The 27410-nt window shown below is 41.8% G+C and overlaps 4 protein-coding genes across 5 annotated transcripts; 1 reads left to right on the top strand and 3 right to left on the bottom strand.

Moving 5' to 3' along the window:
- Positions 1-1217: 1217 nt before the first annotated feature.
- gjb3 (gap junction protein beta 3) lies at positions 1218-5302 on the top strand. The gene is made up of 2 exons (XM_021574563.2): positions 1218-1983; positions 3917-5302. The coding sequence occupies exon 2, from the start codon at positions 3996-3998 to the stop codon at positions 4830-4832; it is 837 nt and encodes a 278-aa protein (XP_021430238.1). The 5' UTR covers positions 1218-1983; positions 3917-3995; the 3' UTR covers positions 4833-5302.
- A 5500-nt stretch (positions 5303-10802) lies between these two features.
- LOC110498025 (hydroxymethylglutaryl-CoA lyase, mitochondrial) lies at positions 10803-14363 on the bottom strand. Of its 2 annotated transcripts, none has more exons than XM_021574566.2 (9): positions 14212-14363; positions 13825-13914; positions 13499-13606; positions 13203-13298; positions 12839-12987; positions 12607-12670; positions 12250-12438; positions 12014-12139; positions 10803-11752 (listed from the first exon to the last, which is right to left on the bottom strand). In XM_021574566.2, exons 1-9 carry the CDS (start codon positions 14308-14310, stop codon positions 11651-11653), a joined length of 1023 nt encoding a protein of 340 aa, XP_021430241.1. In that variant the 5' UTR covers positions 14311-14363; the 3' UTR covers positions 10803-11650. The 2 variants fall into 2 exon arrangements, with proteins under 2 accessions (XP_021430241.1, XP_021430240.1); XM_021574565.2 differs by having other exon boundaries at positions 13167-13298.
- Positions 14364-14982: 619 nt separating this feature from the next.
- On the bottom strand, positions 14983-19252 carry zbtb8a (zinc finger and BTB domain containing 8A). Its single transcript, XM_021574567.2, has 4 exons — positions 19067-19252; positions 16483-17342; positions 16219-16388; positions 14983-16108 (listed from the first exon to the last, which is right to left on the bottom strand). The coding sequence occupies exons 1-4, from the start codon at positions 19129-19131 to the stop codon at positions 15788-15790; spliced, it is 1416 nt and encodes a 471-aa protein (XP_021430242.1). The 5' UTR covers positions 19132-19252; the 3' UTR covers positions 14983-15787.
- Positions 19253-19929: 677 nt separating this feature from the next.
- gale (UDP-galactose-4-epimerase) lies at positions 19930-25461 on the bottom strand. The gene is given in 11 exon segments (NM_001165248.1): positions 19930-20205; positions 20555-20669; positions 20888-20965; positions 21104-21189; positions 21349-21415; positions 22318-22431; positions 22582-22758; positions 23035-23148; positions 23341-23456; positions 23684-23813; positions 25293-25461. Coding segments are annotated over 10 exon segments (1056 nt in total). The 5' UTR covers positions 23805-23813; positions 25293-25461; the 3' UTR covers positions 19930-20137.
- Between the last annotated feature and the right edge of the window lie 1949 nt (positions 25462-27410).

Here is a 27410-nt window from a genome sequence, read left to right on the forward strand (position 1 = left end):
TGCCACCCCCCCCCCACCCGGGACATCGAGGGGACCCCTACCTATGCTGTTTGGCTTCCGTCTGGCCACTCTACCATAAAGGCCTGATTGGTGGAGTGCTGCAGAGATGGTTGACCTTCTGGAAGGTTCTCCCATCTACACAGAGGAACTCTGAAGCTCCCCCCGATTTCTCAGTTTGGCCGGGCGGCCAGCTCTAGGAAGAGTTTTGGTGGTTCCCAACTTCTTCTATTTAAGAATGATGGAGGCCACTGTGTTCTTGGGGACCTTCAATGCTCCCCAGACCTGTGCTTCGACACAATCCTGTCTCGGAGCTCTACGGACAATTCCTTTGACCTCATGACATGGTTTTTGATCTGACATGAACTGTCAACTATGGGACCTTATATAGACAGGTGTATGCTTTTCCAAATCATGTCCAATCAATTGAATTTACCACCGGTGGACTCCAAGTTGTAGAAACATCTCAAGGATGGTCAATGGAAACAGGATGCACCTGAGCTCAATTTCAAGTCTAATAGCAAAGGGTCTGCATACTTATGTAAATAAGCTATTTCTGTTTTTTTATTTGTAATAAATTTGCAAACATTTCTTAACCTGTTTTCGCTTTGTCATTATGGGCTATTGTTGTAAATTGATGAGTAAAAATGTGTATTTAATACATTTTTCAATAAGGATGTAACATAACTACATTTGGAAAAAGGGAAGGGAGCTGAATACTTTCCGAATGCACTGTATTTCTTATTTAACAAAACTGTATGAATATAGATTTTCTTCTAAATAAAGTATAATCAACTTATAAAATGACTAACTATAAGATTTCACCTTCCTTATAACTGTAAAATATGTATTTGTATATTTAGTGTTAGAGAACATGTCTGTAAATCGATATCTGAATGTGCTACAGAGTTATGCTGCGTTATGATGTAATGATTCCAGGCATATGTGTTGTTAGTGGCTGTGATGTAGGGTTCAGCCAGGAGTGGATGGACGGTCGGAAGAGCGAATGAAATGGAAGGAGTGACATCCCAGCTTCAAGTGGTGTCAGATTTCCCATCCTGCTTCACACAGGCAGAAGATACAGTAAGTAATAGGTAACATGATAAGTAATTGTTTTGCCTTTATGGAAAAAGCTGAAAGGATTAATTCCCTTGATGATTTGAGAGTGCCCCTGCCATGCCCTACCTCTTCATCCCACAATAGAGAGAGCTACCTTGCACCAGGTAAACCTTTGATACTTTCCACCAATCGGGTGTGAGGAACAGCAGAAGAACAACAACTGTTATTCACCTCTGGGTGTGGTGGTCTCTTATTTTAGTGGAGGGCTGGAGGCCTTCTGGAACACATTTTAACTGGAAGAAAGGACTGTGCATTGAAACTATTTATTGTGTTAGTATTTTTTTTTTTACATTTGGTTTGAGTATGTAATATTGTAGTTATTTCATCAACACATTATTAGGCTAATCCATTGTTGTCACTAAGAATCACCTGACATTAACCATAATATCTGAGCTCTAATTGATGGACACAGTAAACTATATAACATGGGTCTATTTGCTTTTGTGCTAGTAAGGGAATAACACAGGATAGTTTAATAATTAGCCAAACCAGATGTATTTTTATTGTATTTGACATATAATATGCCATGAGAAGGACAAATTCACAATTTCTTTATCATTGTAAAAGTGCAGTCTGGACTGTCAGGAGGCAGATATCTATCGAACTAGTGTGATTAGTGGATGCATCAGACCGATTAGAAAAGAGCGAAGAGTTGTGTGTTCCAGCGAAAAAAATCTGTAAATCCTAAAGCTACAAGCATTTTTTCCCTCACCCACAGGCATACTCCAAAAACCCATTACTCAAGACAACGACGTTCTACCTGTAGAGCGGGCTAAATCTCTGCGTAAAACGAATTAACCCAAGATAAATCTACAGAAAAAAGAAGTGATTTATGAACAAAAGCACAAACGGATTAACATTTGTTAAGTAAGTGGAATGTAGGCTATCTATTTTTAAATGTAATTTGTTACTTACTTTTGGTGTGTGAATGAGTTGAGCATGGGGTGTAGGCATTTGTATTGTTTTATTGCGTTGATTTTGAATTGTAGCCTACGTTTTGACATGCGTCACCTATTCAATTGACGTTGTTTGACAAAATTCGGAGATTTACCGTACATTGTACCAACGTATCATAAAAGTTTATACAGCCACCTGAAAATGCGCAATAGAAGAGGTTATGAGTAAAAGCTAGTTTGATGAAGAACCATGGTGCCTGTACGTTGAACTGTATCCATTCCTTTTGGGGGGATAATGTTGGAACAGTTCACATTGGCTTTATACCAACATGTTACATTTTTAAGCAGGCATGAGCAATGAGGGGAACAAAGAAAAAAATAGAGAAAGATGATGGGCACTGATGTCCTTCCCTGTACAGCCAAACAGTAAACATCTGATTTATTAGGGAAATCATACTTATCCAATATCACAGACATCCCAACTGTTATAGCTAGGTCGGTGTGTGGTAAAGCAAATTAAAACAAGACCTACTATAGCAGCATGTGCCTTCATTTGCATTCCCACCTTGCTCAATTGTAATTTCCCAACCCCAAATTCGAATTGATCAATTGCCACATTTACAGTGCATTCGGAAAGTCTTCAGACACCTTGACTTTTTCCACATTTTGTTACGTTACAGCCGTATTCTAAAATGTATTAAATTAAATACCCCAAATTGACAAAACGGGTTTTTAGAAATGTTTGCAAATGTATTACAAATAAATACCTGATTTACAAACAGTACCAGTCAAAAGTTTGGACACACCTACTCATTCCAGGGGTTTTCTTTATTTTTACTAATTTCTACATAAAGTCACCGAAAGACTCTCAGACCATGAGCAACAACATTCTCTGGTCTGATGAAACCAAGATTGAACTCTTTGGCCTGAATGCCAAGCATCATGCCTGGAAGAAACCTGGCACCATCCCTACAGTGAAGCATGGTGGTGGCAGTTTTTCAGCAGCAGGGACTGGGAGACTATTCAGGATCAAGGGAAAGATGAATGGAGCAAAGTACAGAGAGATCCTTGATGAAAACCTGCTCCACGGTGCTCAGGACCTCAGACTGGGGCGAAGGTTCACCTTCCAACAGGACAACGTCCCTAAGCACACAGCCAAGACAACGCAGGAGTGACTTCAGGACAAGTCTCAATGTCTTTGAGTGGGCCAGCCAGAGCCCGGTCTTGAACCCGATCGAACATCTCTGGAAAGACCTGAAAATAGCCCCATCCAACCTGACAGAACTTGAGAAGATCTGCAGAGAAGAATGGGAGAAACTCCCCAAATACAGGTGTGCAGAGGTGCGTCAGAGGTGCTTCAACAAAGTACTGAGTAAAGGGTTTGAATACTTATCTAAATGTGATATTTTTTATTTTATTTTTATAAATGTGCAAACATTTCTAAAAACCTGTTTTTGCTTTGTCATTATGGGGTATTGTGTGTAGATTGAGGGGGGAAACGGTTTAATCAATTTTAGAATAAGGCTGTAACGTAACAAAATGTGGAAAAATTCAAAAGGTCTGAATACTTTCCGAATGCACTGTACCTGTGTGTAAACCTTTTGGTTGTGAAACCTTCGCAGGTAAATATTACAAGGATAAAAGGTGATCTTTGTTGACAAAGTTCACTTTATATGCATGTCAACATGTGGGATATGTGGAAATATACTAATGACAAATCTATTGAAAAGGGGAAACAAAATGCCAGTGCATTCAAGTTAATTTCTCAAAAAATAGATATTATACCTCTGGTTTCTATAAAAGGCACATCAAAGTAATAGCCCTACACCCAACAATCTTTAAGTGTTTGTGAAATTAATTCATACCATACCATATATTGATGCCTCTCTCTTTTATCTACTCAGGTTGCTCCAGTAATCCATAGTAATCAAACTAAAGAAAGCTCATTCTAAAAAGGTGGGCTGTCAACATCCAGCCCCAATCATGGATTGGAAGACCTTCCAAGCCCTCCTGAGTGGGGTGAATAAGTACTCCACTGCGTTCGGCCGTATCTGGCTCTCTGTGGTGTTTGTGTTCAGGGTAATGGTGTACGTGGTGGCGGCAGAACGCGTGTGGGGCGATGAGCAGAAGGACTTTGACTGCAACACCAAGCAGCCCGGCTGTGCTAACGTCTGTTACGACCACTACTTCCCCATCTCCCACATCCGCCTGTGGGCCCTGCAGCTCATCTTCGTCACCTGCCCCTCCTTGATGGTGGTGATGCATGTGGCGTATCGCGATGAACGTGAGCGGAAGTACCACGCCAAGCATGGCAACAAGGCCAAGCTGTACGAGAACACAGGCAAAAAGCACGGCGGCCTCTGGTGGACCTACCTGCTCAGCCTCTTCGTCAAGACAGGCATCGAGATCTCCTTCCTCTACATCCTCCACAAAATCTATGACAGCTTCTACCTGCCCAGGCTGGTCAAGTGTGAGGTCAGCCCATGCCCCAATCAGGTGGACTGCTACATCGGCCACCCCACAGAGAAGAAGGTCTTCACCTACTTCATGGTGGGCGCCTCGGCCTTCTGCATCGTGCTCAACGTCTGTGAGATCATCTACCTCATCTCCAAGGGCATCGCTCGCAAAGCACAAAAGATGAAGAGAAGAAAGCGCACCTTGGCCTTGCATGAACGGTACAACAAGGAGAATTCCTGCAGCGACTGCAGCACTCTACCTATGTCTCGGCTGGAGAAACAATCCTTAAATCCCCAGTTTCCAGGCCACCTACAAGCCACCTTACCGGCTCATATGCATGCTTCTGCCCCTAACCTGTCCTAGAGTGGATGTCCACTCTATCCCAAGACTGAACCAAACATTAAGGCCTATGGAGCCAGGCCTCACCTTATTGGTCAAGCCTGTATGAGAGACAGACTTTTCTCAAAGTCTCTACTGCCTTAGCTATTACTGCCCTATACTGCCATGGAGCAAGGCTTTGTATTGATGTACATGACCCTGGGGCTAGACAAGCCTGTCATGAGCCACATTCCATTTTATACAACTAAACTCTTACTGCCAGACTGAATAACCAACCATTCCAACCCATTTCCCTTTACTATCAACGTTTCCCTTTCAATGCAACATAGCGAAACAAAATGAACTATGCAAGAGTTAGCATGCAAAACTACTGTCACTATGTAATACATTTTTTTGTAGGCAAAACGCATCGTAGTAGGATTCTATTGCATTGACACGTCTACACAGACCGGTGTGGCATAACCAATCAGAGCTGCAGTAGGCCTATTTATTGGTTTATGGCCAATATACATCGTGCATAAGGGCTGTTCTTAAACACGACGCAATGCGGAGTGCCTGGACACAGTCCTTAGCCGTGATATATTTGCCATATACCACAAACCCCCGAAGTGCCTTATTGCTATTATAAACTGGTTACCAATGTAATTAGAACAGTCTGATATACCACAGCTTTCAGCCAGTCAGCATTCAGAGCTCGAACCACCCAGTTTATAAATGCAAATTGATCATTGCCATGTATGGATCTGTGCCATTCGCTTTGAACTTGACTGTGTTTACAGCATGAGCGGTCGTGAGTAGATGCGCTTTTTTATTTATCAAAGCGAGAGCTGCTTGTAGCTACATGTGCACATTTTGTTCATATCCTTTGCTAGTTAGTGAGTTATTAGCCCAGTTATAAATCATTTGTAGTCAGCAATGGGGGAGTGATTGCTTCATACAAGAGCACAAAACGTGTAAATTTCTTTGAAAATATGAGTGGAGTATGAGCTTTTTTTTTGTCTTAAAGGGGCAGTGTTGTATTTTGAGACAGGTTTGACTAAGCTAAGTAGCCAATAGGCAGCAGAGGGTAACATAATTTGTCTTATTCTCTGTAATAATGGTATGGGAATAATACTGCATGTTATTTTGTAAAGTGGTTTCTTACATCAAACAATACAATAACCTTTTCAGTCACCTCATTGTCTGAAGGACAAGGTAATGTCAAGCCCTGCATGTTTTCTTTTAAGTCTCATGGAATGTAGGTCTACATTGAACATCACACATTGACTGCTACTGTAGGGTGAATGATAGAACAGCTATTTCAATGTTAAAATGTTATGAGACGCACTTTCTCCATTGTTTTTGATGGTAGGCCACTCTGGTAGGTCTACATTATGATCAAATAGCCACAGTAGCCTTCTTGACCACCGTCTGAACCTGAAACTTAAAGTGGGTACAGCCTCAGCATTCACATTAAACGCGCGCTGGAAGTTGCACAGAATTTTCACAATGGTCAAGTTTGCGCTCAGCAGACATGAAATTTGCTCAGTGGCAAAAAATATTTGAGGGAACAGGTGGGAGGGCGAAGAATGAAATGCTCATAGGGAACTATTTTGTCAGAGTGACAAGCATGTATTCAAGACACACCTGGCGGAGGTATTCACCCACATCACCAATACTTTGGAGGTGTGCTAAGGCGCTCTAGAAACAGAGACTACTAGAAAGAAAATGCATTTCAGAGATGTGCTTATTAATTACTGAAATGTGTTGTTTCTTGCCTCAAAGACATTTGTATACTCTCTGTTTTATGACTTCAATATGAGACAACAGAATGATAACAAATATCTTTGCTTTGACAGTGTTGGTGCAAGATTAGTCTAAACTGGACAGTGGCTTACCACTACTTGGCGATGGTGCACCAACATAATTAATCATTTATTTAAAGCATGCATTCTAATAGAAGCTCTTCTATCATTTAATCACTTTTTAAATTGTTTTACTCTATTACAAGACTACATCTGCATGGTTCCTCTCATATTTATGTTGTAATGCCACAACAGATTGTCTGTGTTTGTACATGTTTGTACACAAATGTTCCTCATCCAAGGCCTATGTTGATTCAAATGAGAAACAAGGAATGTTGCTGTTGTTTAATTTATCAAGTCCACGTATGCAAGTAAATGCTGGCATCTTGGAAAGCTGGAGCACAAAATCTGACTACAGAGTAAAGTGGATAAAACAGTGTTTCTCAGCGAACAATGGTGTGGACACCTGATAGCCTCACATGGTCAGGAACAGAACCTTCACAATCAGCTTCAAACTTCTGTTTTGTATATTATTTTTTATAAATAAAATATGAACATTTATTTTACTTTGGTATCATTCATATTACAGTAGTGGACTTCATTCCTGTTCCTGTTTCACTTTATCTGGAAAGTTACTCTTCAGGTAACTCGGTATTCAGTAATATTCGATATTTGGCCTCATTTCTGTCTGACTTAGCCTGAGTGACTAGATCAGAACATATCTAATCAGGACCTTAAAACAGCCCCACGTGACATACAGGACCAAGCCAGCTTTGCGACCTTTTGCCACATTTCAGGCTTCAAACATAAAGATATAAAACTTTATTTTTTTGTGAAGAATCAACAACAAGTGGGACACAATCATGAAGTGGAACGACATTTATTGGATATTTCAAACTTTTTTAACAAATCAAAAACTGAAAAATTGGGCGTGCAAAATTATTCAGCCCCTTTTACTTTCAGTGCAGCAAACTCTCTCCAGAAGTTCAGTGAGGATCTCTGAATGATCCAATGTTGACCTAAATGACTAATGATGATAAATACAATCCACCTGTGTGTAATCAAGTCTCCGTATAAATGCACCTGCACTGTGATAGTCTCAGAGGTCCGTTAAACGCGCAGAGAGCATCATGAAGAACAAGGAACACACCAGGCAGGTCCGAGATACTGTTGTGAAGAAGTTTTAAGCCGGATTTGGATACAAAAAGATTTCCCAAGCTTTAAACATCCCAAGGAGCACTGTGCAAGCGATAATATTGAAATGGAAGGAGTATCAGACCACTGCAAATCTACCAAGACCTGGCCGTCCCTCTAAACTTTCAGCTCATACAAGGAGAAGACTGATCAGAGATGCAGCCAAGAGGCCCATGATCACTCTGGATGAACTGCAGAGATCTACAGCTGAGGTGGGAGACTCTGTCCATAGGACAACAATCAGATGTATATTGCACAAATCTGGCCTTTATGGAAGAGTGGCAAGAAGAAAGCCATTTCTTAAAGATATCCATAAAAAGTGTTGTTTAAAGTTTGCCACAAGCCACCTGGGAGACACACCAAACATGTGGAAGAAGGTGCTCTGGTCAGATGAAACCAAAATTGAACTTTTTGGCAACAATGCAAAACGTTATGTTTGGCGTAAAAGCAACACAGCTGAACAGACCATCCCCACTGTCAAACATGGCGGTGGCAGCATCATGGTTTGGGCCTGCTTTTCTTCAGCAGGGACAGGGAAATGGTTAAAATTGATGGGAAGATGGATGGAGCCAAATACAGGACCATTCTGGAAGAAAACCTGATGGAGTCTGCAAAAGACCTGAGACTGGGACGGAGATTTGTCTTCCAACAAGACAATGATCCAAAACATAAAGCAAAATCTACAATGGAATGGTTCAAAAATAAACATATCCAGGTGTTTGAAATATCCAATAAATGTCGTTCCACTTCATGATTGTGTCCCACTTGTTGTTGATTCTTCACAAAAAATACAGTTTTATATCTTTATGTTTGAAGCCTGAAATGTGGCAAAAGGTCGCAAAGTTCAAGGGGGCCGAATACTTTCGCAAGGCACTGTATCAACCAGGTAAGGACAACATTTTATTTGAATGTTTCTCTGGGAGTCTGAAGTGTAAGCAAGCTAAAGGAATCTCAGTATAGCTGGTCCAGCTTCTCCGTCAGGTTCTCTGTCGCTTACTACTAGGTGTGGAAGACAAACACTGCCTGTTTGTTCTGTATCACTTGCTTTACATTAAGTGCAAAATCCCAACCTCTCAGAACATGACTCAACCATTACCTCCCACCACTGAGATGACGGTTAGGGTTCCATTCAATCAGTATCGCTTAAGCGTTACAGATTGCGTGATCTACATTTTCGACTGAGCAGACATATGCAGCATTTACTGTGAATGCAGTCTCCGCTAACATGGGAACATTGCCTTTACATTTCTATCACGCTGTAACACTGAACTTCAGCGATACAGATTAAATCCAGCCCTTAGTCCATAGAAGACTCTGATTCGATTCCTGTACAGTACGTCCTATGGTTTACAAGTATCTCAATGGTACTGCCTTTGATTGGTTTTGGAGTGCCATGAATTAATTATTATATACAGTGGGGCAAAAAAGTATTTAGTCAACCACCAAATGTGCAAGTTCTCCCACTTAAAAAGATGAGAGAGGCCTGTAATTTTCATCATAGGTACACTTCAACTATGACAGACAAAATTAGAAGAAAAAAAATCCAGAAAATCACATTGTAGGATTTTTAATGAATTTATTTGCAAATGATGGTGGAAAATAAGTATTTGGTCAATAACAAAAGTTTATCTCAATACTTTTATATACCCTTTGTTGGCAATGACAGAGGTCAAACATTTTCTGTAAGTCTTCACAAGGTTTTCACACACTATTGCTGGTATTTTGGCCCATTCCTCCATGCAGATCTCCTCTGGAGCAGTGATGTTTTGGGGCTGTTGCTGGGCAACATGGACTTTCAACTCCCTCCGAAGATTTTCTATGGGGTTGAGATCTGGAGACTGGTTAGGCCACTCCAGGACCTTGAAATGCTTCTTACGAAGCTACTCCTTCGTTGCCCGGGCGGTGTGTTTGGGATCATTGTCATGCTGAAAGACCCAGCCACGTTTCATCTTCAATGCCCTTGCTGATGGTAGGCTTTGTTACTTTGGTCCCAGCTCTCTGCAGGTCATTCACTAGGTCCTCTCGTGTGGTTCTGGGATTTTTGCTCACCGTTCTTGTGATCATTTTGACCCCACGGGGTGAGATCTTGCGTGGAGCCCCAGATCGAGGGAGATTATCAGTGGCCTTGTATGTCTTCCATTTCCTAATAATTGCTCCCACAGTTGATTTCTTCAAACCAAGCTGCTTACCTATTGCAGATTCAGTCTTCCCAGCCTGGTGCAGGTCTATAATTTTGTTTCTGGTGTCCTTTGACAGCTCTTTGGTCTTGGCCATAGTGGAGTTTGGAGTGTGACTGTTTAAGGTTGTGGACAGGTGTCTTTTATACTGATAACAAGTTCAAACAGGTGCCATTAATACAGGTAACAAGTGGAGGACAGAGAAGCCTCTTAAAGAAGAAGTTACAGGTCTGTGAGAGCCAGAAATCTTGCTTGTTTGTAGGTGACCAGATACTTATTTTCCACCATAATTTGCAAATAAATTCATTAAAAATCCTACAATGTGATTTTCTGGATTTTTCCCCTAATTTTATCTGTCATGGTTGAAGGGTACCTATGATGAAAATTACAGGCCTCTCTCACCTTTTTAAGTGGGAGAACTTGCACAATTGGTGGCGGACTAAATACTTTTTTGCCCCACTGTATTCTTTAACCTTTATTTAACTAGGCAAGTCAGTTAAGAACAAATTCTTATTTACAATGACAGCCTAGGAACAGTGGGTTGTTCAGGGGCAGAACGGCAGCTTTTTACCTTGTCAGCTCAGGGATTCGATCTAGCAACCTTTTGGTTACTGGCCCAACGCACTAGGCTACCTGCCGCCCCAATGTGGATTCCAACTAGTCTAGTGTTATAAACTCACCAGAACTCTAGGTGATTCATCTCTATGTCCTGGTTGGGTAGGCAGTGTCATGTTTCATCATGTGTCATATTTCGGCTACACTTCCGTAGCTGTGTCACAGACACTGGCTGTGTAAATGCACAATACCATTTGTTCAATTAAATATGCATAACACATTCATTAAAGAGTAAGTTTTTTTTTTTATTTAAATACAGCAAAGAATTTAGCTTCCTTAGATTTATGATAAACTTTTCTAACAGCGTCATTTCAGAAGTGCAACCTTTTACAATAAATATTTACATTCACAATGAGACACACCAAAACCGAGAATTAAACAGACGAAAACATTCAAATTCTATTCCAACTGCTGGAATGATGGACTTTACTGCCCTAATATGGTAGGTTTGCAAATCCCAAGTGATTTTCAAGGAAGGATAGTCGGAAGATTTGGAAGATGACAATAACAAACATGACAACACAATGGCTAAATCCTGTGACTCCCTGTCCCATAATATAAATCAATTTGTTGATTCTCATCAATAGATCTGTTTTCTATTCCACTCTGCAAATATCAAGGTCTGTTTGTACACCCAAATGGTCAATACAACAATAACTGTCAATAATACCTTCATTTAACTTTCTGTTGATTCAAGTTTGGTATGAGATACATATTCAACAGCATAATTTACTCTGAATAAACCGTTTGTGCATTTGCAATGATCATGTAACACACAGAGGGAGAGGACAACAAGGCACCAGGTGTATGGAGGACATGAGAAGAATGAGAAGGCACCACTTGAGCAAGGCTTTCCAACTATTTGGATGTTTTCATTTATAAGAAAGGTACTTGACTTATATCAAATAACGGAACACACAGTTCTTACAACCGCTTTTACCTACAGCTAAATCAAAGTATTTTACATCTAAGTGGCACAGGTGTGTGTGTGCCTTGCCTTGGTAATGCCTTCTGGCCATGTCTGTAGGTATCATTTGTGACATCCCTCTTATAGGCCTTCGTGGAGCCAGGTTCAGAGTTTGCAGGTTGCCTGGGCCACTTTAGAGCTAGTCTTTCTGTTCAGGGAACGACAGATGAACGCTCCAGCATCCATCAGCTTGGGCAGGTCCACTCCCTGAGACAGAGGGAGAAGGAGGACAACAGAGTCACACACTGAAACAGGGAACTTTACATGTGTACTGACCAGTTTAAAAAGGGAACTGGGACTCCTCCAGGTCAAACGTGTTGTGTTAAAAGTAAACACTGAAGACAATTCATTTTTCAATGCACAGGAAGTAGAACATTTTCTCGTTACAGATTGCCAGACTATTGGACTGAGGAAGGAAGTGAAAGAGGGAGACTGATAAAGAAAGAGTGGGAAGAGGTGAATTCTCACCGTCTGAATGCCGAGTCCATGCAGCATGTACACCACATCCTCTGTGGCCACATTCCCAGAAGCCCCTTGTGCATATGGACACCCGCCCAGGCCAGCCACAGATGAGTCCACAACGCTGATGCCCATCTGCAAAAACAAACAACATCTTCATGCCAAAAGTATTGCAGTACTTTTTATACACCAAATCAGAGGAGTCCTCTATATTGCACTCAGTTTCAGGTCTTACTGTGCAGTACCTGCAGGGCGATGAGGATGTTGGCCAGAGCCTGACCATAGGTGTCATGGCAGTGGACTGCCAAGGCGTCAACAGGCACCTCCCTGCTCACTGCCTCCAGCAACTCAGCCATGCCGCCCGGTGTACCCACACCTATGGTGTCGCCCAGAGAGATCTCATAGCAACCCATGGAATACAGACGCTTGGCTACCTGCATTAGAGGAAGCAACAGGTGAAATCTTCAAGCAGGTTTAAACCTCTATGACACTGTTAATAAAATCTATTTGGAGTATAATTACATTTATATGGGAAGATGAAGAGACAGTTCTCAGTGACAAGTAATAGAATGCTGGGCTTGGTCTGAGTCAGAGGAACTCACCTGAGCCACTTTGTCTGGTGACACCTGGCCCTCATATGGGCATCCCAGCACGCATGACACATACCTGAGGGAACAGAGCAAGGAGGTGAGACTGATGCCCTGGAGTCAAACAACATGACGTCTTAGAGAACTGTAAACAACCCTACAGCATTTGACAGACTTTCCCATTGAAAATCACAACCACTCCCATTTTCTTCCTCTGCCTCTCCCTATGTCTGTCTGTCAATCTTACCCTCTGACTCGCACACCGGCCTCTTTGGCTGCTTTGGTGACCTCCTCAAAGCGCTGCAGGCTCTCATCCACAGAGCAGTTGATGTTCTTCTTACTAAACAGCTCAGAAGCAGCCCCAAATATGGCCACCTCTGCTGCTCCTGCCTTCACCTGAGAAAATAACCAGCAACATACTTGCTCAATACCTACAGTCTAAAAATACCACAGTGCTTACAATGGTTTAATAATTAGCTGATGGAATTATTAAGTTACTGAGTTACATGAGTTACTCAAACATCTCTGTGTTTCTGTTATGTGTATATTTGATGTTGAGGTGACACAGTAAGCACAGTAACAGGTGCATGGAGCCAATCAGAGGTATGTACAGCTGCCTGGAAGCCCTTGAGGTTGGGGGTCAGTACGGGATAGGACACACCAGGCCGTCTGTTGATCCCCTTCATCACCTCTACCTGGTCGGCCATCTGTCAATCAGGAGGGACAGGACACATCACAAATGATGCAATTGCAACTATTTTCATAGTTGAATGAATACAGTATCCATGATACACATCTGTAAAGCAAACTATGGTCGTCACATGGACACCGATATTCAGTGATGATCTGGAATATACAATGTGAAAGGACATGTTGTTGAGTAAACAAAACACTCTAGTAAGCTCACCTGTGGGACCCATTCTGGAGAGACAAAGCTTGTGGCTTCAATGACAGGAAGGCCTGCCTCTGAGAGCATGTCAATCAGGTGAATCTTAACTTCAGTAGGGACAAGAGTCTAACAGGGACAGCAGGAGAGAGACATGAGTTATGACAATAACATCTGCAACAGGTGACTTTTCACAGTTCCCCAGAACTGTAAAAATACTTCCTGGTTCCTCACGAGTTTAAGCGACACCCACCCAGCCACACCTGCTCTATTCAATGCGCCACAAAAAAATATGTAATTCACCCAAAAAAAGCACAAAATCCTAATAATGTGGAATACTACTACACCTTTTCATTCTGAAGACCATCTCTGGGTCCAACCTCCACTATCTTTACCCTCTGTGGGAGAGCCTTCCCTGCAGATGCACCAACTTGAACCTGTCAACAACAGAGGTAAGTGTGAGACAGTAGACGTAGCTAACTACAACACACACACACACACACACACACACACACTATGGCTATGACATTGCTCGTTATACCAAAATAGAGTATTTCACACACATTTTAAAAGCGGTCTTTAGCATTAATTTAACCAACAATTAGCTAGTACTGTAGTAATCTTAGCTAGCTAAATTAGGTTAATAACAGGAACTTGTGTTTATCAAATAAAAAATGGATTTAAAATAACACTGCACTGGAGAGACGTTGAAGAAAGAAAACACACGGACTTACTGATTTCGCCACTGCTGCTGAACAACTGAAGGATAAACATTGATGACCCATTCTAGAACCAAAGGTGCTTCTGTTGACAAATCTCATGACAGCCGCCATGTTCGTCCAGCCTTAGCAGTGACGTAAATTTCTTCTTTGGGATTGGGTTGGCAGATAGCATCCAACTTTAAGGTGCATACACCGCCACCTACTGTACTGAAGTGCGAGGCCAGCCCCGGCCTACCTACGTTAAATTCTCTTCATTATTCCTGTTCTTAGGAAAAAAATGCACCACCAACTAACCCTACCCCTATATACCACTATTTCCTAAAAATTCAAATCACCACCCCATTAAGTCTTCTGCAGTAATGTCTCATACACCCAGGTTATTCTCTGCAGTTAACACCTACACTCATTAAAAACTCACTACCCTATTCCACCACTTTGACCCTATCTGCTCCTGCACCATGCCAATGGCCTGGGAGGACGGGACACCACCACTCAACACACCCTGTAACTCTTCTGAAGTCAAATCTCGTATACTCTCAGGATTCCTCACCTTTTGACCCATCCTACTGTACTTTCTTCACTGCATCAGCATACAACAATTTCTTCTGCTGGTCCTCTACTCCACAAAAAAGTAGTACATTACTGCCACCTACTGACCAGCCCAGGTATAGCCTACATTTGCACCAGGTGTAAAGTTGACTTGAAACACCTCAAATTGTTTTGAAAAGTATATTGGAAAGCGAAGTTACATCATGAACGTGAGTGACTGTAGTGTCTTTAACGTTTTATTCTATCTCGTAACCTTTATTTTGACTTTGGTTCAAAACATTATAAATAATTTGTGAGCAAAGAACAGCCGCAATATGGCCCTAGACCCCACCATAGATAATCAAACTCAAATTGAAAGACATTTCCTGATGAATCAATAAAACAAAGTCAACTTGGAATTCTTATAAAAATATACATTTTATGTGTGTAAAATAAGTATAAAAGATAATAAATAAACATCAACAATAATCATGGTCAAAATAATGTGTAGTAATTCATTTGTAAATAAAAACAAACAATTAATAGTAAACAATTAACAGAGTAAAACATTCTCTACACAAAAACGTGCAAACACTGTCCACTGTAGTTGACTTAACATGAAAGGCATTGGCAAACATATATAAATACCATTGACGTCCCTTAAAATCCTCGCTAACATCAAAGGTGTGAGGAGTATTTGGCTGGAAATAATATTGTTAATATTAATGTTAATATTCTTGATGCAAAGAAAGATAAAAGCTGACAAACAAAATGGTAACATTGTACATTGAATATCAAACACTTTCTTCTCATATTAAACTGAAAATACAAGCTTGAAAACGTCTTGTTAAGAATAAAAGCAGTCTATTATATTACAAATTCTAATATTTACAGTTATAAACAATTATTATTCAACATAACTTTCTCCAATGAATAGTCATTAAAAATGTGGATGCTTATTTATATATAATCACTGACAATAAACGTTGAGAAATATAGCAGACACTCATACACAAAAGTGCCCAAGCAAGCAAGCAAGCAAGCACACACACACACACTTTCACTGAAGCTCCTCATCGCTGTCTTCCACTTCCTGGATGATAAGGTCAGCTCCTGAGTCTTCTGCCAGGTCGTCATCATCGGTTACCAGCCAACTCCTCTGTGTGTCTCCATCCTCCTCCTCCCCGTCCACCCCCAGCAACAGGGCAGGCTCCTCGCTAGCCCCCTCCAGGCCATCGATAGGCAGATCCTCACAGCCCGTCTCCTGGATGCACTCAGTACACATTCGGTAGCGCCGCAAGCCCTCACACACTACCCGCCCACTCTGCTCTGTCACCTGACGCTTACACTTCCTGCACACCAGCTTCCTGGCCTGATGGATCTGTAGAGCATCAATCAGGGAAACAAATAGAGAAATTATACAGGAAAAACACTAATAGAATGTCTACACCTGTAAATCTGCCCACCATGTTTTAGCCCTAGATGACTCACCGTCTCGAAGTGGCTGCGAAGGTGCTCCAGGCGGGTGAAGCGTTTGTTGCAGGCCTGGCAGGGATACGGCCGCTCGCCCGTGTGACAGCGCAGGTGCCTCTTCAGGTCTGCCTTCCTCTTGACCGTGTGAGTGCAGAACGGGCACTTGAAGCGCATGGAGGGGTTAGGGTCTAAAGTGAGATTAGGGGGACATTAATTAGAACCTGTTTTAACCCTAAGAACCTAATAATTAGTAAGGGTCAATAATAATATCACCGCGCTCACCTTTGTTAAAGAGTCCCACAACACCCACAATGGTAGGTAGAGTGGCATACAGTTCGTCTGCCTTCTGTGCCGTTTGTGACCGGGCCTCTTGTATGGCCAGGGCCTCATCTGTTGAGGAGCGCATGCAGTAGGGTTTCCTCTTGCCAGCTCCTTTCCGTCTGCGCTCCGCACGAGGCCGGGCAAACTGGGGCTCCTCTGCATCCGGCAGCACCTCCACCTCAGGGCTGTGCTGCTGGCTGGGCTGAGGGGAGCTGAGATCCTGCTTCAGGACTGCAGCATCCAGGTCCAACTCCTTCACCAGGTACCTGGAGGACTGGGGCCTGGAGCTGTCGTGGGTCCAGAGGGCAGAGGGAGGGCTGGTGGAGGTGGCTGCTTGGTGGTCTATGGCGTTGTCCTCCCTACCCGCCTGAGGATAGCTGTTCTCAGACAAGCTGAGGTAGTGGACATCATCCTCTTTGGCACTGATCTCCAGGGAGGACTTGATGAAGTCCTTGCAGTAGCTGATGACGTTGTTCATCTGCAGGTAGCTGGCAGCGGACATCACCTCGATCACATTGTGGCTGGAGAGGTCCAGCTGTCCAGAGTAGATGAAGTCCAGGATGACGGTGAACGTGTCGGGGCTAAAGACCTCGAAGGAGGTGCTGACCGGCTCAGCGTTGTCATCGGCCCCATGGGAAAGCAGCATACGGAAGTAGCCGCTGCTGCCGAAAAGGACATTGCGGTGGGCCTTGAAAAGCTGGCCCTCCACCAGAACGTTGCAGTCACAGAACAGCTCCTGACGCCTCTGATTATCCAACTGCTTCAGCAGATAGCTCTGGTGATTGGCTGTGATGTCCGTATGGTACCACCGCTGGGCCTGTCTGCAACACACAACAGACATATGTGACAGGTGAATATAATGTCACACAAAAATTATAATAAAGAGGAAAATTGTTGAGACTGATCACATGATCTGGATTGTAAAATCATTCAACATACAAATATGAATTCACACCAACAGGATAAACTGAAATAAAAGTGAATTCAATTAATTATTTATGAAAACAATTATACACCCCGAAATGTGCAACTCTCATCCTCTTGTGTAACCATCACTGACTGCCTTTTGTTTTCTAGGTGGAGCCAATCCAACTCAATGGTTTATATACACACTAGATGACTGGTGGGGCGCTGTGTTGAAGCCACTGTGCCTCTATCTTGGCACTCCCCCACTTTGTAAAAAAATATTTGAAAGCTATAGTAATTACTTTATTAATGTCTACATTCATTTTTGCAACATTCATATTTGAATCCATACTTTTAAACTATATTATGTGAGCTAAACATACAAATAAAATAACTGTAAACTATATTTTTAAAAATTCCTTTAAGTATTATATTTTTTTAGATTACTAATGTTACTGTCCCCACCACAGCAAAAAAAAAGATGGACAAAAGTACATGTATTTAAGTCTTTGAAACATTTAATTGAAATACTGCAGTATTCCATTCATTCCTATGGAGGACTAGGCCTACTAGGGAGTGCCAATATGGCCGACTCGTGGCTTCAAAGCCTCTCAATGGCCAATACATAAATATACAATCCAGGGTTTATATACGCCACTGATCCAACTCTTCAGAGAGTCAGCCTACTAGTCCCCAACCTGCACCGTGAGTGGTTGCCTCAGCCGTCAATCAAGCGCTTTATTATCTGAGGGGCTACACCCGACTCACTGACACCATCGGGTAACGAAACCCTACAATCATCCCACAGGAGAATATAAACCCTCACCAGGAAACTCTTCACAAATAGAAAATGACAGTAATGAGACATTATGAATGTGTGCTGCTCTCATACACAGTGGGTATATTTGCTTTGTGGATTTATTGTAGGTTTTGGTTGTTTAAAACCATGTCAAAATGTTCTCGTTTAGCCATGTATTTATCCCTAATTACTTATATCTAATTAGCTGATAACGTTTTTTTTTTTAAATCAGCATTTCGTAATAAATATATGGAATACACGAAGAGCTGCATGCAGCACTGCGCCCACTTAACGCCCGGTTGGAGTGGATACCCTAGAAATCAAAACAACGAACTAATTCCCTCCAATATATATATAAATCAATATACTATTTAATTCAAAAGCATTTACGCATCTATATCTTAAAATTACTGTGAACAATAATAGGCTACTACAGCGCATCGAAATAAAATCGGGTAGCTTCAGTGCCTGTGCGCGAGCGCAGGAGAGACGCCCACTTACAGCTCCCGCACAATGGAATTACAGTAAAACAGAGATATTATGGTAGACTTCAATCGATCATGCACAAACAAATACGAATCATAGTTATATCCCAGGTGCCAACGGACCGCATCACATTCACACCCGATTTTGGTTCCATTGATCACCCCTTTCATGCCCAAACTCCAGAGCTCAGTAGGCTATGAGCAGCGAAGAGAATTTCCGTGCTGCGGAACCTAGTGCATTTTCCTCAGGCGAGCGATGTCCGCAGGACCCGCTTACGCCCTATAGGCTAGACTGCTTACCCGCGCTCTCTGCTTCTGCCAATGCTCTACCCACGACAAAGGTATCGATACTCACAGGTGATTTGGTTCGCCCGTTGCCCGATATGCCAAATTCGCCCCCATCTCTGTCACCATTGCCATTTTTTTTATTTTTAGTTGGCAATTTTACTCCTTCTTTTACTGGTTCGGGGTACACATTCGCTCCACTTCCTGCTCAGCCCTAAAGACCGAAACCCGTTTATAGACCGAGAAAAAACGGCAGTGCTGACGTGGGTGTTTAACTGAGCGCCCGAGGGCCAAGGAGCCACTTAAAGTACAAGTGCCCCTTTTAGAGACTATACTCGCCCTTTTCGGCCTTGAAATGGGAAAGTATTGAAAGAGTAACATTCCTAAAATACCTGATCCTCCTAATTTTTGTTTAAAACACAATTTGAACAGATTATTTGTTTCAAAAACATAGTCTATCCCATAGCCACAGGAAGTATGGTGCTGAGGGTGCTGCAGCGCCCCCTGATAAATCAAAATGTAAAACAAATAATCAATAAAAATAACATAAATAAATATTGTTCAACAAAATTTGTGAACTTGGCCTTTATTACTCCTGTATTTATACTCCTTTGTTACCGGGGCGGCAGGGTAGCCTAGTGGTTAGAGCATTGGACTTGTAGCCGGAAGGTTGCAAGTTCTAATCCCTGAGCTGACAAGGTACAAATATGTCATTCTCCCCCTGGCAGAAGAATTTGTTCTTAACTGACTTGCCTAGTTAAATAAATAAAAGTATTAGCAAGAAATACTCCTCAAATACTCTCCCCCCAACACATAAAGGGTCAAATCACAATACAATTTATTTATTTCCCCATTTTATGGCTCTAGACTCAACTATTAAATAATTACAGAACATGTCTATGACAATATGTATAAATGACAAGACAAATAGATAAGACATGGTATTTTTTTTATCTAAGCATTAGAGAATAGTCTTAGTGAAAGTAGCTATAAGGAATCAACAACATAATATTAAATCATTATGAAATATAAATCATTCATTTTGTCTTGAGGTCTCTTCATGTGTGAATGTGATCTTTTTTTTTGCTTTGGCCCAGTAATTTAGGAGGAAGTGAAGAAGGTACTCAATGAGATTAACATCTCATGAAGACGGGCCGTTATTGGTGAATCCGGTTGGGTTTTTGGACTGCCAGCGCCACAGGTCCTTACCTTGGAAGACATTACCAGAGGCATGACATTATTACATTTTAGTCATTTAGCAGCATATAATTTATCTTATCCAGAGTAACTTACAGGAGCAATTATGGTTAAGTGCCTTGCTCAAGGACACATTGACAGTTTTTCACCTAATTGGCTCGGAGATTAGAACCAGCAACTTTTCGGTTACTGGCCCAACGCTCTAAACAGCTAGGCTACCAAGCATTACATTATGCTCTATAGAATCAGGATTGTGCATTGTGCTGAGGACTGGGGCTGTCGTGGTGTGATGACAAATGATGTATAAACTCAGAGTAACAGTTACACTAAGTGGTAGGTAGTTCAATAAAGGTTTACTTACACATTCTCTCCAGGTTGAAGTCAGCTTTCCAGCCCAGCTCTTTCTCAGCCAGACGGGGGTCAGCATAGCAGGACGCTACATCTCCTCCTCGTCGGGGGGCAATCAGGTACATGATCTGTGGCAAAGACAATCATAACAGTACAAACACCCCCACGTGAAATTGTTTGGTCTGAAATTAGCGGTCAGACAGGTATCGCTTGAAGTAGCTGCTTTCTACACATGAAGACCTAAAAAAGATTCCATTCCCTGTGATTAAGAAGTAATATATATAAAATACAGGAATACTGATGGATGAAGGCTCTGAAGTTTTTAAAAGAGGGTCAAGTCACTCACCTCTATCCCTGAGGCCTTCTCCATAGCCTTTACCATCTGGAGCACAGAGTAACCCGTTCCTGTTCCTAAGTTATACACCTAGAGGGAGATGAGGGGAAAATGTCACGTTTCTATAAGACAATGGATGAGACAAGAGAAATTGTGAATGAATGAGGAAAGACAGGACACATGAAACATGTAACAGTGGGGTCAGGTAAGCCAGCCTGTATACTGTACTTTGCATCCACAATTGTCCTTCAGTTTCTTGAGAGCAGCTATGTGTCCTTTGGCCAAATCCACAACATGGATGTAATCTCGCACCCCTAAAGAGAAGAAGGATTATTCACAATTGGATGCATTTCTGTAAAATAAATATGATTTGACATTTACCATTAGACAAGGTTATGACTGATTGATTGAAAACAGCATTAAATATCAATCAACCCTCTTTTTTCTTTAAGCATAAAGTCAGTCATCATTACCTGTTCCATCAATAGTGTCGTAGTCATTCCCAAACACATTGAGGTGTTTTCTTCTACCAATGGCAACCTGGGTTAGAGAAGAGAGAGCCACAGCACCTAAAGTTAAGTCAATTATTACTCAACAAAAATATAAAAATGCAACAATTTAAAAGATTTTACCGAGTTACAGTTCATAAGGAAATCAGTCAATTGAATTCAATTCATTAGCCCCTAATCTATGGATTTCACATGACTGAGAATACAGATATGAATCTGTTGGTCACCGATACCTTAAAAGAAAATGGGCCTCACAATAAGCCTTAGGATCTCGTAATGGTATTTCTGTGCATTCAAATTGCCATTGATAAAATGCAATTGTGTTTGTTGTCTGTAGCTTATGCCTGCCCATACCATAACCCCCCTGATACCATGGGGGCACTCTGTTCACAACCTTGACATCAACAAACGACTCGCAAAACACCACGCCATACACGTGGTCTGCGGTTGCGAGGCCGGTTGGATGTGCTGCCAAATTCTCTAAAACGAGGTTGTAGGTGGCATATGGTAGAGAAATGAACATTAAATCATCTGGCAACAGCTCTGGTGGACATTCCTGAAGTCTCAAAACTTGAGACATCTGTGGCATTGCGTACACATGTGTAATGATCATGCTGTTTAATCAGCTTCTTGATATGCCACACCTGTCAGGTGGATGGATTATCTTGGCAAAGGAGAAATGCTCATTAACAGGGATGTAAACAAATTTGTGCACAACATTTGAGAGAAATAAGCTTTTTGTGCTTATGGAACATTTCTGGGATCTTTTATTTCAGCTCATGAAACATGGGACCAACACTTTACATGTTGCGTTTATATTTTTTGTTCAGAGTACAAAACTACATCCCAGTGAAAATAACAGAAATTAGAAAAGCAATAGTTCAAAGTGGGATACCACATCATTCATGGTGGATAAACATTATTTGTGGTTACCTGGGCGACATAGGGCAGCAGGTTGTTGGGGATGCCCTGAGGGTCTTCTCCGATGAGCCCAGAGGAGTGAGCCCCAATGGGGTTGAAATACCGCAGCAGCACCGAGTTCCAGTCCTGGGAATACATGAAGTAGTATGGGCATTATTATCATTATACACATTGTTATACAAACTGTTATTCAGGACATCTATCATGCATGGGATGTATGTGACAGATGGTCAGGGTGTGTGTTGAAGAATAGAGAGCCTGGGGTAGGTACAGTACCTTCTCTGCCTTACACTGGTCCATAATCATCTCCTCTATGAAGTACTTGGTCTTGCCATAGGGGTTGGTGCACCCCCCAACAGGGTGCTGTTCATCTATGGGAAGCCGCTGGGGGTCTCCATACACCGTGGCTGAGCTGCTGAAGACCAGATTGCGCACGCCATGAGTCTGCATCACCTGGGAGACATGCAGATGCACACACGACACACACACACGGACAGCAGCCGTTGAGACAGCAATCTAAAGCACACACGCTTAAGCATACAGACTAACATCCCGAGGTTGGTTGAGATTATTGCAAGCATCGCGTAAACATTAGTAGCTGGTCATAAAGTAAAAGACAATCAATACACACCGGCACCCATGCACTTAGTTAGCAGTTCTCGGAAAGCAGCCATTATAGGTCACTTCAAATGATGCAAGGCAAGCTGAGATTGGGGTGTTCTAACTTACCTCAAGCAAGTTCATGGTTGCAGTGAGGTTAACCTGATAGTACCTCAATGGCTGCTCAACTGACTCACCCACCGCTTTCAGACCAGCAAAATGCATTACAGCACTGAATGAATGCTGTTAAGACATTAAGACAGAGACAAACAAGTAAACACTTAATAAAGACAAAGGTGAGTGATGTCTTGAGCAAAACTAATAATAGGGCCAGGAGCTGTCCCGGAACACATGACCTGAAGAGTAAAACTCTGGTGCCTAGTTAAAGCAAATGCATTGGAACACTGTTCAGCAGGGATGAGTGTAGTTTCTAACCTGTTTGAAAAGCTTCTCCAAGCCTGGGCGGTCCAGCAGGTCCAGCTCATGGAACTCAATGCTGGTGTCCAGGATCTTCTCTATCCTCCGCAGGCTCTCAGGGACATCTCCTTCTCCTCCATAAAACATCAGGATGTGGAACAATGATCAACACACACACACACACACACACACACACACACACACACACACACCCACACACACACCCACACACACACACACACACACACACACCTTTACTGTAACTGTTCTCACCCAAAACAAACAGTAACTGTCAAACAGATAACGTGCGTTACATCACTATCCCTCTCAAAGTTACGCCGGGCAAACTAAGGACACTTACCTCGGACAGCATTGCTGAAGTTATCTATGACCACGGGGCAGAATCCTGCCTCAATCAGTTCCACCACACAGTGGCTGCCGATGTAGCCTCCTCCCCCAGTCACCAGGACCTTCTGTGCCATCCTGAATGCCTGCCGTACAAAGACAGAACACATCACACAACAGCAACACACATGACAACAACATTAGTGGACACAGCAACATACTAGAGACGTGCTCAGATCGACCTTATTGAAATCCTAAAGATCAATGTCTGACTAGTGCTTTGCAGGAAAAACAAATGCGGAGGAGCATGTTTTATGATGAACAACTCATGGTGTGATTATAGGAATGCACAAACCCTTAAGAGAGTTTATGTTCCCTGCTTATCTTGTGTAATTTCTCCCAGTGTACATACGTATAGATTGCATTTGATTACTGCTACAGTGCTATTTGGCTTGTTAAATCAGATTTGCTCCACCATTCTTCATTTCTTGTATTTTTTCCCATACATTTGAATTGTTTGACATTTTACTGCATTGTTAGGAGCTACACAGAACAAAAATATAAACCCAACGTAAAGTGTTGGTATTTCAGACAGAGGAGTATTTCTGTCTGTAACAAAGCCCTTTCATGGAAAAAACTCATGATTGGCTGGGCCTGGCTCCCAAGTGCTGGGCCTATGCCCTCCAAGCCCCACCTATGGCAGAACCCCTGCCCAGTCATGTGAAATCCATAGATTAGGGTCTAATTTATTTATTTAAATTGACTGATTTCCTTATATGAACTGTAACTCAGTCAAATCTTTGAAATTGTTGCATGTTGCGTTTATATTTTTGTTTGTGATGTAACACAAACTGTGTACACAACCAATAAACTTTGATTTGATCTGACTTTCATTAGACTGTAACAGTATTTCAGGAACAGCCCAGGTCAAGAGAGCAACCCATAAAACCCGGAGGGCTTGTCAAGCTAGAATTTTTTAAAGAGGTATGCGGTTCGGCTATTCAATTTCAGTCCCCCACCCCATCCAGTCCCACGTCACCATTCAGTGCACCTGTTCGACCAGGATATAGAGGATGAAAAGATAACATTGGTGCAGTAAAGAGAGGCTGTGTTCGAGAGGATAAAAACCATAATGTATCATGGGTAAATTGTGACTGACTGACTAATCTACAAACCTATTTATAACTCGACATCATAAATAACTACTCATTATTATTTGTAGATCCGTCAGTCAGTCAGTCACAATTTACCCATGAGACATTACGGTTTTGACCCTCTAATATCCCTAATATCAGATTACACTGTAGATGCATTGAACATGATCTGGAATATGACTGATTCCTGGCCTTTTTTGTGCATTTCCTGACATCAAGGAGACACATCAGCATAATCAGTCAGTTATAAAATGTCATTGGACTGCTATGTTATGCTTGACTCTCTCAATCCTGTCTATAATAAGTCATCTGCCACTAAAGTCTTAAATCCATTATACAGTTTATAGCGGCAGTAAACAAGTAAACATTCATTCAACTCTTCTGATTTTAGTTATTGCTAAGCTGTCATCACTGGATAAATCCTAACACTGTCATTCACCCAGAAAATAATTCATGAAGGAAAATACTTACTTGTACGTCCTTTACACCAAATTAATTGTATTCCCGGGAAGGAAGACGTCCGAAGAATATAGGAGTGTGTAAAGGACTGCTTTGACAGAATTAAGCTATCACCTGAAAAAAGGGACGTCTCTCCCTGTCCTGTTTTGACATATTTCTTGCTTCCTGTTCAGAGAGAGACGTGGAGCTGTGTTAAGTCAGAACAATCAGATACTACATCCGGTAGCGTATAGCTGTTTTTTTTCTCAAAATAAAAGCCATGTTTGCTGGATTGAATAATATTCACTTTTTTGTGCCTCCTCATGACTACTTAAACATATATTCCTGCAGTAGAGCTTTCTCTTCATGGAGACGTAAGATGTTATAATTGTATTATCAGAAATTATAATATTTGACTTACAGAAATACGTTCTATTTTCTATTTATCAGAGAGGACTTTTATTTTTGTAAAGTCACCCGGTTCAGTTAGAAAATCTACGGACCACTTGCGCTAACTTCCTGGCACTGATAAGTGAATGGCGTCAAACAAGGAAGCCTCACATGCTCCGACGTCAGAAATCACTCGATGGAAACCACGCCTTTGACTATTAGACAGTACAGTGACTGTGGTGGCAGAGAGCTTGGGGCACTATTGACCAGAGGCCAGATGTACCTATCTATGCCCACATTTAAGGCATGGAAACTTCAGAAAAAAGTCTAACAATTCAACCCTTCCTCTCTCTCTTGCTCCCTCTCTCTCAATTCAATTTCAATTTAAGGGGCTTTATTGGCATTGCCAAAGCAAGTGAAGAAAAGAATAAACAAAAGTGAAATAAACAAACAAAATGAACTGTAAACATCACACTCATAAAGTTCAAAAAGAATAAAGACATTTCAAATGTCATAATATGTCGATACACAGTGTTGTAACGATGTGCAAATACTCAAAGTACAAAATGGAAAATAAATACAAATAAATATGGGTTGTTCTTCACTTGTTGCCGTTTTCTTGTGGCAAAAGCTCACAAATCTTGCTGCTGTGATTGCACACTGTGGTATTACACCCAATAGATATGGGAGTTTATCAACAAGGTAAGAAGGGCCTTCGATGCCATCAAAAGGAACATCAAATTTGACATACCAGTTAAGATCTGGCTAGGAATACTTGAATCAGTTGTAGAACCCATGGTCTTTATGGTTGTGAGGTCTGGGGTCCGCTCACCAAACAAGAATTCACTAAATGGGACAAACACCAAATTGAGACTCTGCATGCAGAATTCTACAAAAATATCCTCAGTGTACAACGTAGAACATGCAGAGCAGATTAAGGCCGATACCCGCTAATTATAAAAATCCATTGAAGAACACACACACACACACACACACACACACACACACACACACACACACACACACACCACAATACATTTATAAGCTTGTTGATACTATCCCCAATGGGTACACACTGATAGAATCAATGTTGTTTCCACGTAATTTCCATGAAATTACATTGAACCAATGTGGAATAGACATTATTAAATTGACATCTGTGCCCAGTGGGTCTTCGCTAATGAAACACGAACCCTCAAGGCAGAACAATGCCTCTTTGTTTGTAGGCCTAAAACAATTTCTTTAACAAATAAGAAAAAAAACATGTTTCAAAATTGCACAGTACAACTGATATTAAATAACACTCTTTCCCATCTATTCCCTAAATGCAGACAGATTCACTGACGTACATGAAAAGCTGCCAGTCCCAGCAATGTCCCACTGCCCCAATATAGAGTGTGGCTCTGAGACAAGGGGAGAGAGGAGGATGATACAACCGAAAGGATTTCATCATAAAATCTACATTTAGATGTCATATTATTGTAGATGTGTGTTTCAGTGTGTCATCTGTAAGGTCCTTATGGTCTGTGCAGTTGACAGATAGAAAGGAGTGGAGGCATCCCCACATGAATGCCTATATGAAATAATATGTTGTGCCATTTTTGAAACCCTTGCGGCAGTCCTGCCTTGCCAAGGAACACTGGCAGACACTGTGACGGAGGCAGACACTGTGACGGAGGAGAGAAGAGGGAGAAAAGAAGAGATGAGAATTTGGGGGGTACAATTTCCTCACACCTCAATTGCTTTCTCTAAAACTGGGGG

The sequence above is a fragment of the Oncorhynchus mykiss genome, chromosome 19 (assembly GCF_013265735.2).
Source record: "Oncorhynchus mykiss isolate Arlee chromosome 19, USDA_OmykA_1.1, whole genome shotgun sequence".
Classification (NCBI taxonomy): Eukaryota; Metazoa; Chordata; class Actinopteri; order Salmoniformes; family Salmonidae; genus Oncorhynchus; species Oncorhynchus mykiss.